The 16,770-nt window shown below is 41.7% G+C and overlaps 1 protein-coding gene across 2 annotated transcripts in view; it reads left to right on the top strand.

Annotated features, from left to right (window-relative positions):
• Window positions 1-16,770, top strand: part of GCLC (glutamate-cysteine ligase catalytic subunit) — a 50,255-nt gene that overhangs the window by 21,519 nt on the left and 11,966 nt on the right. For both annotated transcript variants that reach the window (XM_047102339.1, XM_047102340.1), the window contains 9 exons: window positions 2,943-3,055; window positions 3,916-4,098; window positions 7,564-7,677; window positions 9,335-9,393; window positions 9,503-9,636; window positions 13,894-13,968; window positions 14,901-15,017; window positions 16,046-16,184; window positions 16,631-16,743. In XM_047102339.1, the coding sequence (XP_046958295.1) occupies window positions 2,943-3,055; window positions 3,916-4,098; window positions 7,564-7,677; window positions 9,335-9,393; window positions 9,503-9,636; window positions 13,894-13,968; window positions 14,901-15,017; window positions 16,046-16,184; window positions 16,631-16,743 (1,047 nt within the window). The remainder of the gene's footprint in view (window positions 1-2,942; window positions 3,056-3,915; window positions 4,099-7,563; window positions 7,678-9,334; window positions 9,394-9,502; window positions 9,637-13,893; window positions 13,969-14,900; window positions 15,018-16,045; window positions 16,185-16,630; window positions 16,744-16,770) is intronic.

Below are 16,770 nucleotides of genomic sequence, written 5' to 3' on the forward strand. Positions count from 1 at the left end.
TGATTTTGAAAACTAAGGATTTCAATTATTTCAAACCTAGGAAACCAACCAGAGTTTATTCTACTTTAGCTTGTATCATAGATACAAAAGTTATTACTCACTTTGGTAATAGATAAATGATGGGAACCCAGTAAGCTAGGAAGTATCTCTTCATCTGTCCCACAGGAAACATGTTATCTGGTTAAGAAGATAACCCAGATAGCAGATGATGCCTTGCAGACGTGTTGCAGCCAGTGATCAAAGGAGGAAGTACTGAAGTAGGAAGACTCCTGAGAGAGTTAGTAAGGCATCATAGAGCCAGAAGCTCTGTCCTGGGCCTAAGAGATTGGCTGAGGCATCTATTTAAATCTGTAACTGTACCTGTGATGTTTCAGCTTCTATGGTAGAATGTCAGGTCCACTTCATAAAATTGAGTCATAATCCATTTTTTATATTTTCAGCCAGTGTTCTATTCTGTCCCTGCCTCATATAGCTTATAACGATTCTTTAAAAAGCTTCTCATCACTAACCAAGATTGGCATCCTCTATAGTCCTAGCAGCAAGGTGTGCTGAGCCTGGAGGCTGGGTTCACATCTGCTCTGACATTTGTGGTCTAGGGCAAGCTTACTCAGCCTCTGTGCACATCTTAACACATCTGTAAAATAGGTGATGATGCCTACTTTGAATGATGGTTTGGAGGTTGGATCTGCATAGGAAAATTCGTGGCATATCCTTTCTCATTATGCTCATTTAAAGGTAAATTTGTGTCTTTTACTTAGGATATTTTCATGTATCTATCCTGAGACTTAGTTTCCTGTTCCATCAGCTCTTTGCTGATGAGGAAGGAGAAACTATCTGAAAACCTGTGCTTAAATATGGGAGCAGTTTCAGATTCTGCTGCCCACAGTTTTCAGGAATTTGACATTGAGTGATCCTACAAGTGTGGATTTCACATTTCTGTTTCATGTAGCTAAGCCAAGTAGTCTTACCTATTTCTTGAACTAAAAATGTTCTAATACAAAAACAAGAATGGGAACTTAAATTCATCAATAAAACTGCTATCTTAGTTCAGGCTACTGTACCACACACCACAGACTGGGTGGCTTAAACAACAGACTTCTGTTTCTCATGGTCCTGGAAGTTGGGAAGTCCACTGTGAAAGGTCGGGACAGATTCATTTTGGGATGAGGGCCCTCTTCCTGGCTTCTGAATAGCTGCCTTCTTGCGGTGTCCTCACATGGTGGCAAGAGAGGTGATCTTTTCCATTTCTTTTAATAAGAGCACTAATCCTATCCCACTGGGGATTAAGGGCTTCAACATATGAATTTGGTAGGGGTTGGGTGGAGCACATTCAGTCCCTAGTAACAACTAATAAAAGTTGGTTCAAAAGTGTGTTGTTTAAACCTGCTAGGCTCTTTCCTATGGTTACTAACATTCTTTCCTCCTTTATAATTATATCTCTTAGCTGAGGTGCAAAACAGTCTCCGGTTGAACATTACTGTGTCTGTGATGGGGCGCCTGATTGAAATGCCTTCCAAAGCCAGGCAGGTACACATAATAAGTAAAGAGAATAGGCCACTGCAGACCAGAGCATAGCCCTCCGAGGAGAGCAGCTCATACCCTGCCCTTCAAAAGGGCAATACTGGGCTTTTGGGCATTTGTGGAGTTTTTTGTTTTTTAAATTAAAAAAAAATTTTTTGAGCTTATTTGGGGGGGTGGGGCAGAGAGAGAGCACGCACACGCACACACATGCATGCGTGAAAGGGGCCCCAGGGTGGGAGTGGTGGGTTAGGGAGAATCCCAAGCAGGCTCCGCATTGTCAGCGTGGACCCAGGAACCCTGAGATCTCTCAAGACCTGAGCTGAAGTGTTTAACCGACTGAGCCACCTAGGTGCCCCTGGACATTTGTTTTTAAGGCTGGAAATCTGGATTTGCATGTCAAATGTCAGGTAGATAGTGGAGATAGTGAATGTATTGTTGCTTCCTTTTTTTTTTTTTTTTTTTTTTTTTTTTTAATAAGTCAAACAAAATACATCTGCCGACTGAGTGTGCTTTGTGGGCACCAGTTTCCTACCTTTTCTCTGTTTTGGTATCTTGTGCAGAGGGTATTCTCAAGTGTTTGCCTGTATGATCTGATTCCATACCTTTTCACTTATATACAGGTAACGTTTTATTTCAACCATAAATTGTGATTCATAGTCTTCACTATTTATACTATCATAATTTAAAGCATGTGTTTTCAGGAAAACAAAAGCATGTTCTATTTGTACTCCACCCAGAAAAGACCTACTTTGGTATTTAACTCCTGATTTTTATCAGAATTCCACCAGGTGGTGTTATCAATGCAGTAGTGCACCTTACACTGTAAATTTTGTATGGTTTCAGAGTGGGCAAGTTGTCTTAAGTTACTCATGAGAAACCAAAAGTAAATTGTTGAAACTCCTAAAATAACCTCTCCATATTGGTGTGTTTATGATTATGAATTAACTCTCCAATAGTGGGACTTATAGTTCCATTTATCCTTATCCACTGGCAGGTTATTAATCTACCATGATTAGAATGCCCAGATAACTACTTACCTTCAGTAAGCCATTTGAGGAAATAAATTTTAAAATGCAGCTTCTTTGTGTAACTGAGATTTACAGAATCTTAGCTTTGAAATACTTCTTTTGAAGTGCAGTCTGTGAAAATGGGCATCTTGACCTTTGTTTAGCATATTAAATAGAGCAAGAGAAAGACATAATTAGGGAAAAAGTTCTTGTCCTCAAACAGTGCCACTGTTGACTAACGAGTTTCTCCAGGTTTTCATATGATGCAAAAGAACACTCATTGTGTGCAGTGTAAGCAGATGTGACGGTCTCTAGTTACTGTGGGCCCTTTCCAACCTTGATTTTCCTGCCTTCTCCTAAAGGTCACACTGAACCTGAGTCTGGAAGAAGGTTAATCTCTTTTACTTTCAATAGGTGGAATACATGTTGGTGTCTTTTGATCATGAAAATAAGAGAGTCCAGTTGGTCCTGTCTGGAGAAGAAGTTCTTGAAACTCTACAAGAAAAGGGGGAAAGGACAAACCCAAAGTAAGCTGATAAACTGAAGGATTGTTACAGTGTTTCTGAAACTGATAGAACTATTAAAATAGAATCTTTCCTCAGATGTATAGGAGACAGGGTGGCATAGTAGTTGAGGGCACAGGTTCTGGTCCTCCCAAGTTGTCTGGATTCAAATCCTGGCTCCCCTACTTCATAGCTGGGTGCAACCTTACACAAGTTATTTCTCTGTGCCTTAGTTTCCTCACCTGTAAAGTAGGGATAATAATACTTTCCATGTAAGGTGTGGACATTAATATCTTAACGTATTATAAAGCACTTAGAACTATGAGCTCAATATAAAACCTCTTTAATATTAATAAATGTACAAGAAAAAACAAAAACAACAAACCATTGAGAAAGCGTTACTGAGATCACAAACCATGGTGCCAGATTGAGCTTACAGAGGAGGGTGTTTGGCTGGCGGGATGTTTTTGCAGTATTTCCTTAAGTAGGCAAAGAGGTGAAGGGGCATGTACTTTCCAGTTCAGTTTTCTGCTCACTCGATTTTGGGAGGCAGCATTTGAGTTTGGAGTCTAACATTGAACTGAAAGAGCCCTTAAGGCCAAAGGCTTCCTCTCCTTTGTCGCAAAGTGGACTAGCTTGTCTTGGACAGTGATTGCCTGTGTGTGGTTCTCAGTTACTTAAAAATATTTTGGGTCCAGTACTTATAACCCTTACATGGTTAAAGAGCTCTGGAGAATTACCAGCCTTTGGGAACTGTGAAGGAGTTCTTAGCTTCATTTATACTGAATGGTTTCTAAATTTTTTGAATTGACTTTTTAAAAACTTCTAAAAATTGAGTAGACAGCAGCAAAATATGATGGAATGGAATTTTCCCTCCTCTGTAGCCATCCTACCCTGTGGAGACCAGAGTATGGCAGTTACATGATTGAAGGCACACCTGGACAACCGTACGGAGGAACTATGTCCGAGTTCAACACAGTTGAAGACAACATGAGAAAACGCCGGAAGGAGGCGACCTCTTTATTAGGAGAAAATCAGGCTCTTTGCACAATAACTTCATTTCCCAGGTTAGTTCCTATATTAACATGCCCCAGCAGATAGTTAGTTCAGAGCTTCAGGTTATAAAAAGCAAATCATGACCCAAGCATTTGACTGTACAGTTCTCATACTTTACAGACAGTTCATACTTTGATAGAATCTGTAATGTGAGAGCTGCAGGCAAAAATTGCATGCCAGTTCCAGTTGGTGGGTGGTGGCCCAGAGCATTGTGGTGAGAGCATTGGTCTGGCCTCAGTGGGCATGACCGTGGGGACCACCGTGACTGATAGCCTTGTGGCAGAGTCCAGCCCCAGCCCGGCTGGTAGGAGCAGCATGTCTGCCACGCAGTTCTGACCCCGTAAAGAGTAGCAGAGTCTCTGATGATTATCATGTGTTCTTCTCACTCAACTCTGACAGTCGCTTCCCCAAACCTGTGTACCCACTAGCGAATGGTGGTATTGGTGGTGATAGGAGGGTCACCTGTTGGAGGGCTGGCATCAGCGCTTCTGGTCCACTACTGATCCATCTTAACTATGAATGAGGGGGTCATCAGGCCATGTTTGAGTGTTGTGATGAAACAGCAATTTATAGTTTGTCTTCAAATCTAGTTATGGCTGAAAGCTCATAAAAGTAAATATCGAGTAAAGTGAGTAATAAACGGTGAAGCTATATTCCTAGCATAGAAGGAGGTCTATAAATAGCGTAAAATTAAACCCAGGAGTTCTGCATAGGAATGCAGTTCTACCAAATTGTCAATCTGGTTCATCTATGCTAGATATCTGTCAGGTTGTGGCAAAGTGTGCTTACCTCCTCAAAGTTCAAGAGCTTTGTTTGGGGATTGGTTTCCTTGGACTGGAACACTTAGAACTATCTTTATACCCTCCCTGATAAAAGTATAACGAACATAGGCATTCTGAATCTTATCACTGGTCTCGATGCTGAATAGGAATTTTCTTTGTAAAAAATCTCCATCTTAACATAGAAATAGTTGAAACTCTATTTAAACAACTTGGACGTCTTGTTTTCTGTGATTCCTTCGTGCCATTATGCAGGCCGCTCCTCTTTCCCTGCCAAAAGAAAATCCCCAGCTGAAGGAGGGTGGACGGGTTTGCTTGGAAGAGAGTTGGCATGGTCCTTTGCCCTAGATTTTTGAGGAGGTGAAAAATCACGACTGTGCCTGTCACTCAGATACTTGAGTGCCTGATCCGTGCCAGACCCATGCAGTGTGGGGATGCAGTCATAAATGCAAACGGCAGAGTCTTTACCTGTGCAGAGACTGAGTGATCAAATCCCTACAGATCCACTGAACATGAAGTCGAGGCAGTGCCGTGAGGAAAAGACACGGAACAGAGACCGGGACGAGGTTGTTGGGTGGACTCTGCTGGGGGCGAGGGGGTGCTGATGATTGGAATGAAGTCCAAAGCCCTGTTGGGAATTAGGAGTACGGAGGGGCAGGATGGCCTAGGAAGAGGGAGCAGAGTGGGTAGACGTCTCAGGATGAATGGGGAAAGCACGGAGCCTTGAGAGAACCAAAAGAAGGCTAGCCGGTGGGACCGGGGTGCTGCAGGTGAAGGGGAGCCTCGGCACGTAGTTGGCAGGGCCAGATGAGGTTAACTGAGAATTTGAGTTGTTATCCCAAAAGCAGTAGGAGTTATAAAGGGAGAGTTGGGACAGAAGAATAAGTTTTCTTCCAAAAATGGATTTTTTTTAAAAAAGCTTCATCGTACATTTTTTGATAGGGCATTTTTGGATTTGTTAAACGAAACAATTATTATTTAGTTGTAGAAGGTTCACCTTATATCCGTAGTGAATGAATGATAAGGAAAGTTTTGGGGTCAAGAGAGAAAGGAGTACTTGGTTTCTTAAGTGTAAATAGTGTGATTTTTCTCTCTGTAAAGAGGCAAAATCTCATGGATCCCGAAGCGCAAACAGTGGCCAAGTGAATTTTTAAATTTAAGCCAACTTAAATGGAAAATTTAGTTCCTCAGTCACACTAGCTTCAAGTCAGGTGCTCACTAGCCACATGCGTGGGACACACGGGTATTGGACAGTGCAGACATACATTAAACATTCCTATTGTGGCATAGAGTTTTGATGGATGGTGCTGGTCTGGAAGAAAAGCAGTGCTATAGGAGTCTGAAGATCTGAGTTCTGATTGCCTTGTCCTGCCAGACACATTCTCCTTGTCCTTTCCATTCAGCCTAATTCTGGTTGGCTAAGAATCCCCAAGATTGAAGTTTGCCACTCTTACAGGACTTTTCTGAGTTTGCGGGCTCATAGTAGAGAATGCACATAGGTGCAAGAATTCTCAGGAACCCTCATTAAAGCTGGAAACTGTTTCCCAGATAAGATCAGCAAATTCAGTTGTTGTTCACAAGGCGGATGTGGGCAGCCAACAGGTACTTTATTTTATAAAAGGTAGGGGCTGAAAATAAGGCATGGGCTAGTCTTGGCTCTAAGGCCAAAAGTTTCCTACCACTGATCTAAAGCCCTGACAAGAGCCTGTCTTGTTTTGCCTTCACGAAGTGTCAGTCTTTGTCCTCTCTCAGAGCAGCACACTTAACTATGACCTTAAACTTCTTAACCTGAGGAACTGGTGACGTCACTGCAGTTGATGTGGAATTTGAGCTTTACCTCTAGGGATAAATACAGAGCTTCATTTTTGCGTTGGAATTAAAGCTCTTCTTTGGGTCAAGTAAGATAATAAGGTTGGGTTTCAGACATCAGAGGGAGATCTCAGGGGTGGATGGGGGCACCTGTAGAGACACTACCTATCTTTTTTTTTTTTTTTTAATTTTTTAATGTTTATTTTTGAGAGACACAGAGTGTGAGCAGGACAGGAGCAGAGAGACAGACAAACAGACAGAATCTGAAGCAGGCTCCTAGCTGTCAGCACAGAGCCCGACGCGGGGCTCAAACCCACGAACCATGAGATCATGACCTGAGCCACAAAGGCTCCCCTAGACACTACCTAATCTTGATGGACTGGTGAGGTGACCCGGAGAGGCAAAAAACATGAGAGCCCTACGATATTTGAACAAAGCTTATCAACAGGTTGGGGGTGGTGGTGGTGTGCAGGGATCAAAAGACAATCCGAGACATAAAAGCTAATAAAGGAAGACATCTCAGAAACTGTGTAGGGGGAACCCATAACCCATGACAGTTGATATGATGTAGCCTAGGGACTTCTGTGCTGTTGGTGCTTGCTATTAAGTGAAGAGATGGGTGGAGGTGAATAAGCTCTGTAGAGATCTCAGGTGGATGAAAGGTCTCTAATACAGTCACTAAAGGGCTGCAATCACAAAAGATGATGCTGAAGAAGACCAAGCGCCGAGGGGGTGTTTGTAAAGCACAGTATTTACATGGTGTCCGTGTGTTGACTTTCCTTAGTGGGTAACATGGAGAGGTGTGGTTCTTAACAGGTGCAGTGATGGTGAGATACCGTTAACTTTTGAAGACAAATCCTGCCTACTTAGTTCTTTGATTTGTTGTAGATTAGGCTGTCCTGGGTTCACGCTGCCAGAGTTTAAACCCAATCCACTCGAAGGAGGAGCTTCCAAGTCCCTCTTCTTTCCTGATGAAGCCATAAACAAGCATCCCCGCTTCAGGTGAGTATGGCTCTGCGAATGAATGCAGATGTGCCTCACTCTTACCATGCCTTCTAGGAGTAAGGTGCTCCTTCCCAGAATCCTTGTCGCAGTTAAGAGTTCAGGCTCCTCTTGTAACTAACCAGAGAAGCCAGCGGGCATATATGCATTTGGTTGGTTGTTTGATGCTGCTCAGAACCCGGCTGACTTGCCCATTTTCCAAGTCATCTTAAAGCGATTCGCTTCTTTAGTGTGTGACAGCATTCTCGAGCAAGAGGCAGAGGAAGTGGTGTTACTGCAGAGCCTGCTGAGAGAACATTCCATCAGAATATCTTGATCCACATTAAAGTCACTGTCTTCTTTAATGTGCAGGTTCTTTTCAATCCTAGTTCCTTAAATTCCTGTTTGGGGAAGTTTTCTCTTAGAGAGGGACAGAAAAGGTAGAAATAACTAAGTGATCTACTCCTCTCACTCAGTATACCTTCAGAATGAGGCAAAATATGTACAACTCTGTACCTTCTGCTCTGTTAACTTGTAGGTCTGTTTGTAGTTTCATTCCTGGGTTTTAAGTTGCTTCAGGGCCCACACTCGTCAGATCTTGCTTTGTACCTTGAGTTTCCTCTGACAGCCTAAACCTAGGCAGGCTCCTCACCTACAGGAAGGAACCACAGGACTTGTCAGCGTTCACTCCTTTAACAGGTCTGCACATCTGCTATATGCAGAGACTTTGGGGAAAACAGATTTATAGACATAATTCCCAATTTCAAGTGTTATATTGTGCCAAGGGGAAAATAGAGATACTCGGGTGCAAGAAAAGGTAGATGATGCTGGATGCCAAAAGGTAGATGCACCAGAGACCCTCCTTGGAGAAAAGAGGATGCTTCTGACTGAGGGGACACAGCAGGCACGTGAAAGAGGTGGCCTGCATGCTGAGGCTATATCACCACTGTCTGCTAGAATCATACTGTCAGCCCCAGATATAATTTTAAATTTTCTAATAGCCACGTGAAAAAAGTAAAAAAGATGGACTTTATTTTTTCTTTAATTATCCAAAATTATTTCAACATGTAACCAATATTTTAAAGTTATTGATAAGACCTCTTTATTTTTGTAGTAAGTCTTCCAAATTCGGTGTGTATATTATTTTTACACCATATTTTAATTAGGACTAGCCACATTTCAAGTGCACAGTAGCCACAGTGGACCCGGTGGCTTCTGGATTAGACACTCTGGGTCTAGAGGAGAAGTATTAATGTTGCAGTTTGGGTAGGGCAGTACCAAGGTATTGGGGCTCCAGAGATGCCTAGGGAAAGTGAGTACTGAAGTTTGGCGTCTTTGTAGTTAACACGGGGAATGGTAACATACAGTGAGACCAGACCATGGCATACCCCAGACACTTGAATTTGATCTGATAAGTTACAGGGAACTGGGGAACCCAGGGTTGAACAGGGAAGAGAACGGCATTCTCGAGCAAGAGGGGGAAAAAGTGGTGTGACCGCAGAGCCTTCTTAGAGAACATTCCCTTCGAGTATCTTGATCCACATAAATATTCAGTAGGATTGCCTCAGAGAATTAGTTTGAGGGAGGGTTTCGTTCTGTTTATTTGTATAGGATCAAATTCTTCTTGTACATGATGTTCTTAGGTAACCGATTCTTGACGTTTGGTTGTCTGTTTTAGTACCCTAACAAGAAATATCCGACACAGGAGAGGAGAAAAGGTTGTCATCAATGTACCAAGTAAGTCCAGAGTGAGGCGATAGCGTGGGAGAGAGACAGCTGTGGAATTGTTGTTTCATCCTGGAATCTGACCCATTTCCCTTTTTTTATTTTTAATTCAATAATACAGTATTTAAGGACAAGAATACACCATCTCCATTTATGGAAACATTTCCTGAGGATGAGGAGGCAGCAAGGGCTTCCAAGCCTGATCATATTTACATGGATGCCATGGGATTTGGGATGGGTAATTGCTGTCTTCAGGTATGGCTTCAAGTATACAGAGAGGCAGTGTGCCCTTGTCCCTTTCTGTTTACTAACTTCTTTTTTTTTTTTTTTTTTATAAATGTGCATTTAAAAAAGTTAACGTTTTAATCAAGTTGAACTGAAAGCCAAGTGTGCCTTTCTGAAAACAAGTGATTTTAGTAAATTCATTAGTAGCTATCTTGATGGAGAATTGACAGAATCTCCAGTTTACTGCAAATATAATTCATTGTTAATTCATTTACAGTGTGAAGTATTCCATGATGAGTCTCTAATCTTTTCTAGTGATGGATGGTCTGGCTTAGAGCTTGTAACATCATTCAGATCTGTTTGTGAAAATGAACTCTGGATGCACTCCAGTGATTTTGTGATCCAAGGGAAGGACTGTCTGGACTTGAAATTTTCATATTCAGGCAAGGCCATCTAGTGGCATAAAAAGAACTATTTAGCCACCTGTGTGTGTCTTGCCCCAGGCTAAGTCACACGGGGTAGGGTAGCCTTTCTGTGTTTACTTGATTAAAACTTTCTGTGGATCTAATGAGATGGTGGATGCCCTTGGCACAGGCATTGTGCCCAAGGACCTGGGCGGGAGGGCACAGAACCTATCAGGCAGCATGTGGGCCTGCACTAGGGTCTCAGTTGTTACTCCTCAGGTATTTGGGGAGCTCCATTCACTTCTTTTGGTCTTGGTTTTCTTATCCGTTAACAGGAAGGTTTATATTAAGGCCCCTTCTGAGTCTGACTCTAAGCTAGTATTTACTTCATTGTTTTTGTCAACAGAAGTGCTGGTTTTAATAACCCTTCGTTTGCTTAAAATCATGTTAGAACAGGAGGTAGGAGTTGCACAAATTGAAAATTTCAAATAAAAATAGAGGCTACTTGTTACTGTCTAAGGAGATTGTATCCAGTTCTAATTACTTGAAGATTAGAAATGGTGTCCTTAGAGGCCTGGAAGGGTGCAAAGCCCTGCCCCCTTCTGAGGTCACTGGGCCTCCACTCTGCCTGCTTAGCACCCAGAGGCCAAAAGCACAGAATTCCCATCATCTTGAACAGCTGCAGCATAGCCATGCACCTTCTTGCACATATAGCTCCGATGTGCTTATTTTTACAACTATGGATAATGAAAATTGAATGCCAGAGCCCCATTGTTCTATGCTAAATGTGTCTACATGACCATATTTTTTTTTTCTGATTTTCCTGGCTTACATAGGTAGTATAAAGTGTGTCTTCCAAACAAATATAGGCCAGTAGGTTTCTTTACAAATGGTCACGTTTCATAAAGGGAGCTTTTGACTTTGGCCTGTATACCTGCTTTCCTGTCTTAATTACCAGTATTTTTTTTTTTTTTTTTTTTTTTTAAGAGCACCATTAAGATCTAGGGTTTAGTGCATGGCTTTAAAGTTGTGTCAGTGCAATGGGAGTACTGATTGCCTTTTCTTGGTTTAATATGAAACCAAGGAGCCTTGCCAGGGATAGCACAATTACTTCATTCCACCAGGATGGTATTTCCCTTGTACTACTATACAAGTAAATGTGCTCTAATGGTGGGTAGTAACATTTTTATTGCCTGGAGATGCACTTTTCTGTCCAATTTAAGCTTTGTTGTGGATTTAGGATTAAGGTTTCTTTTTTCTCGATGGCATGTCCAAGACCGTACTTTGAATACTCCACTTAAAAAGTTGTTAGCACAGGTCATGTATGGTGTATGGGAAATAAGATGAATTCCATACCTCCCCACAGAAAACCCTGTTTTGTATCTCTCACGTGGAAAAGTAGAAACAACTTAGCAAAGTAAAGCAGAAAAAGTTTTAAAGTAATTTTTAAAGGTTAATGAAGACTTAATTGTACAAAACAAAAAAATCATTTAACCACACTCAGATTCTTGACTCTTGGGGAGTTTTTCAGGAATCTCTTAATAAGTTGGTGTACATTGTGCTAGGTTTTCCCCCTCTAAGAAAATCAGGTGGCTTCAAAACTGGGTTCTAGATAAATTTTAGAGATTCAGGTTTCCAACATCTGTTTTTCATACTTTCTCTTTTTTTCCCCTCTGTTTCCTAGTGACATTTCTTCTCCTCCTATATGATACTTTAAAAGGACACCAGAAGCCAAACCTGAATATTCATACTTTAAGGATTCTTTGTTTTCCTTTCCCCACTAAAGCCATTAACCATAGTCCTGTTTGATTTGAAGATAGCTCTAGAGTACTGAAGCCAGTTACTAAATAGATTTAGAATAACTAAGTCACTTCACTGTTGTAACTTAACTATTGAGTTCCAGGTGCTAATTTTCTTAAGGATACTTTACCCCTAGATTTCCCTATGAGTTGCCTAGTATATACCAGGCTAAGAGAAGCCAGTCAAAAAACTGGAGAGAAAACACTTACATTGTATCTATTTAAAGATAGAAATAACAGACACACACTACTATACCTCAAGAGTAACAAAAAAGGATCTAAACAAACTAAGGGATGCATATTCAGAAGAATTCAGCAGTCAAAACACTTGGGGAACATTGAGGTATTTTTAATCTCCGTCCATCTGAATGTGGCCTCTAGAGTCCCTATTTTTTAAGTATCTCACCATTTTATGAAAATAAAACTTCTTTACTCCCCCGTAGTCTCCTCTTTAGCACCCTCTTTCCTTCAAGATACACGAATTCATTTAACAAATGCTTATTAAGCATCAGGTAAGTGTCACTTTACTTCACATTTGGAATAGAGAACAGCAAGACCCATCCCTGCCCTCAGAGAACTCACATTTTCGTGGGGATTCCCAACTCAGAAGGGTCTAAATACTCAGCTTACTGTCTTCTGTTTTCTCACTTGCCATTTTATACTTCCCTTGCACAAGGTGATTCCTGAGTTCCCACCACATTGCAGAAACTGCCCTTGTTTTGGTTAAGAGTGACCTAATTACCAGTCCCTCTTAATCTTTATTTTAACCTTTGATAAGCTTATTCCTTGATGTCTATGATGAATTAGTTTGTAGTGACTGATTAATTGCCAGTACATTTGAATTAAAATACAGCATTGAATCATTAATAGAAATTACAGCAAGTTGTCTAAATAATTATTTTCTGTAATTAGTTACCACCCTGACGTGAATAGAATTCTGCAGGTAGGCTGTGAGTCTCGAACAGAAGTTCCTCTGAGACCTGGCTAGAACTATGGGAAATACCTGGTTGGGATTATAACAATAAACATATTCACTCAGCTGCTTCCTCAAGGATTAAGCTCATAAATCACCTCCTGTACCAACACGAAATTCAAAATTTTCATTGTTAAATAACAGAGGACATGAAAGCTGTTCCCAGTTGGCAGTTTATACGGATGTGCTAACACAGTCATGATTTGTGTTCCCAGTCCCTTCCTTCCACTGCTCCTCACCCCAAGGCAGGCAGAACCTTTTTGGTTTCTTTCGGGTAATTGTTTTTAGATTTGTGCTAATCAGTCATGTGATGTTTTTTCTCTGCCTTACTCTTAAGTGTTCTGCTTGCCCCTCTTACGTGGGCTCCCTGTCCATCTTCAGAACGTGACCTGAGCCTTCTCCCTATTTTTCCACCCCCAGACTTTTCTTCTGGGCATCAGCCCTGGAGACCCCACCTCTTTAAAGGGCTTCTTTATCTGCTCCTGGCCTTTTACGCCCATCGTGTCTTGGTGCCTCTGCCCACTGTCTGTCGTAGGAACACCCAAGCCAAAACTCGAGTCACACTTTTGTTATCTGTACCCCACCGGCCCCCAGGGGCTGCTTGGACTTGGGTGTGCCCCTTGCACCAGCCGTGCTTGGTTCTTCCGGGTTAGTTGCAGTATTTTAACTAACTCTCTCTTCCTCTAGTTATGTCCTGTTCCAAGCTATACTTTATACTGCTGCCAGGGAACTTTGAAACCCACCCTTTTGTACCCAAATTTATATAACCCTTCAGCTATAACTGAAGTGAATGGAAAGCTATAGAGGGAAATGAGCCAGCACAAGAGGAAATGCCTTGCTGAACTCATTATTTCTCGAGTGTCTTACTTTTTTTTCCTGACATTTCAATCTTACTTAACTTAGGAAATGGTTTATATTAGTTGTGAACATGGTGAAATACCATATTTTGGCAAAATTCAACCATGACAACTTTTTAAAAAACATTCTGTATTAAATGTTATTAGCAATGGAGTAACCGTGGTCCCTTTTCCAGCCATCTTCCTTGTCAGAGTAATCTTTGGGAAGGATGTTCATGATTTGTTGTTGTTAATAACTTACAATTCTTAAACAGGTAACGTTCCAAGCCTGCAGCATATCTGAGGCCAGATACCTTTATGATCAGCTGGCCACCATCTGTCCAATTGTCGTAAGTAGAAATGACATCTTACTTTAAACACTTCTTTGTCTAGAGGGTGCTTGTGCAGAATTTGCTGACCATGTGCTATTGAAGTTCACGTAAGACTTCATTCAGAAATGAACTGACATAGGGGCGCCTGGGTGGCGCAGTCGGTTAAGCGTCCGACTTCAGCCAGGTCACGATCTCGCGGTCCGTGAGTTCGAGCCCCGCGTCAGGCTCTGGGCTGATGGCTCAGAGCCTGGAGCCTGTTTCCCATTCTGTGTCTCCCTCTCTCTCTGCCCCTCCCCCGTTCATGCTCTGTCTCTCTCTGTCCCAAAAATAAATAAACGTTGGAAAAAAAAAAAAAAGAAATGAACTGACATAAATAATATACATTCAGAGCTAATGGACTAAGACTCTAAGCTGTAAGAGTTTACTGTTGCTAGTAAGACATTTGACGGTTAAAGTGTTAAGTTTGATTGCAGCCATTTCCCCCTCCCATCCTTCACATTCTCATGTGAGAGAGGGGATGATTTAAAATGCATCAAATCCCGAGCGCCTGGGTGGCTCAGTCAGTTAGGCTTCCGACTTCGGCTCAGGTCATGGTCTCACGGTCAGTGAGTTTGAGCCCCGCGTCAGGGTCTGTGCTGACAGTTCAGAGCCTGGAGCCTGCTTCGGATTCTGTGTCTCCCTCTCTCTCTCTGCCCCTCCCCTGCTCATGCTCTGTCTCTGTCTCAAAAGTAAATAAAAACATTTTAAAAAAATTAAAATGCATCAAATCCAAGAACTTGAGTCTCTTCTGGTGTCTTTGACTGTGAGAAGGCAGGTACAGACAGATGGAGTATAACTCCATAGGGGTTGCATAAACTGATTGTTCTAGACCAGAGATAACTGCATGGTGCTTTTCTCAGCTTGTATGTGACACTTTGAACCTGCAGGTGCTGACTCTTGTTTGTTTTTAGATGGCTTTGAGTGCTGCGTCTCCTTTTTACCGAGGCTATGTGTCAGACATTGATTGTCGCTGGGGAGTGATTTCTGCATCTGTAGATGATAGAACTCGGGAGGAGAGAGGACTGGAGGTAGGAGTGATTTTCCTTAATAGCCTTTTAAATCAAGCAGGTAAAATGGGGTTTATTGTAACTATTTGCCATTTTGAAAGTCTCCCTTAAATTTTTGTCTTCAGTGGGTTAGTCACATATGGGAAGAAATTGACAGGTTATCAACCTGTCTTTGATGTCCTAGTGTTTGTGTTGGGTGAATACGTGGGAAACACGATTTGGTTTGGGTGAGGAGGTTTCATCACTTGTTGAAATCTGTATTTGTTTCATCCTCTTCTAAAACTAGTAGTGCTATTTTTCTATATTTTGGAAGTCCGTGCTGATGGGCTGCTACTACCAGAAGGCTTTTTGGCGCTACATGAATGTTTTGTATCTGAAGATTTCTGCTGTGGAATCTGTTGTCAAAGATTATTTTGCCGCATTGAAAGGGGTTAGGTTTGCCTAATAAGGGTAGGTTAGTGCCTCTTGTTTTATATGACTGTGCACCTCTCCCAAGCTGGAGTGTGCATCAGAACCACCTATGGACATGATTAAAACTAGTCCCCCAGGCCCATTTTCGATCTAATACACCAGTATCTCCAGAACTGGGACCGGGGCACGATTTGTAAAGCCCTCTCGAGCACCCTGGATGTTCTCCACCAGGACTGCGATACCACTGCTCTCATCTTGCTGTGAGCGTTCGTACATTGTTCAGCAGGTTGCCGAAGGAGAGAGAAACTGTAAAGGAGAAATGATCTTAATAGCTTCGTTTTACATTAATAGGTTTGCTTCTAAACTTTGCATTTATTTTCTTAGCTTAGGAAGAATTAAAAGAAAAAAAAGTATATTTAAATCCTATCAGAACAGCTACTCAAATTACTTCCAAAGTTGTTAAAAACGTAATTTTCCCTAATAACTTCTCAGGATTAACTTATTTGAGGATCTTAAGGTTGGACATTTGTATGTAACTGTTATATATAAAAAATCATTTTAGTAGAATAATTTGGGGCATTAGTTTATTTCCAGAGCTTATTTTCTATGGTATTCATTTATATTTTTTTCAATTTTAGCCACTGAAGAACAATAGCTATAGGATCAGTAAATCCCGATATGATTCAATAGACAGTTACTTATCTGAGTGTGGGGAGAAATACAATGACATCGACTTGACAATTGATAAAGAAATCTACGAACAGCTGCTGCAGGAAGGTGAGTAGCCACTCGTGTTCTCCAGATTTGATTGTACGCCTTTAGTTCTTCAAAATTCTTTACAACTCTTTGCCGACCCCTGGTCTGGTTTCTGTTCCTGGTGTGAAGTCTATAACTTGTCTTATTTGGCTGCCTGTTCCTAAAGTTTCAAGTTTCTAATTCTGAGATCTTGGCTTTTAGCAAAGGAACTTACTTTGGAGGTCTGTATCTAGGTCCACACCAGTGCCCCAACCAGGCATTGTGCAAGTAGCAAATAAAACTCTGGTATGTGCTCAGGGTCTATAGAATAAAACCGTGGGTGACATACAGAGACCGAACTAACCAGCCACTTCGTAAGCTTCTCAATGCCCTCTCTTCACACCTGCTGAGCTGTCCTGTCTCCTGACTGGACGTAGACACGGTGGAGCCTACAGCTTTGATGGGAGTCCTGTGTAATCTCTTGACAGGCATTGATCATCTCCTGGCTCAGCATGTCGCTCATCTCTTCATCAGAGACCCACTGACTCTATTTGAAGAGAAAATACACTTGGATGATGCCAATGAATCAGACCATTTTGAGGTATCTCCTCTAATTTTTTTTTTAATG

The sequence above is a fragment of the Lynx rufus genome, unplaced genomic scaffold (genome assembly GCF_022079265.1).
Source record: "Lynx rufus isolate CCGP_SWC_20201006 ecotype Redwood Valley unplaced genomic scaffold, mLynRuf1.p SCAF_6, whole genome shotgun sequence".
Lineage (NCBI taxonomy): Eukaryota > Metazoa > Chordata > Mammalia > Carnivora > Felidae > Lynx > Lynx rufus.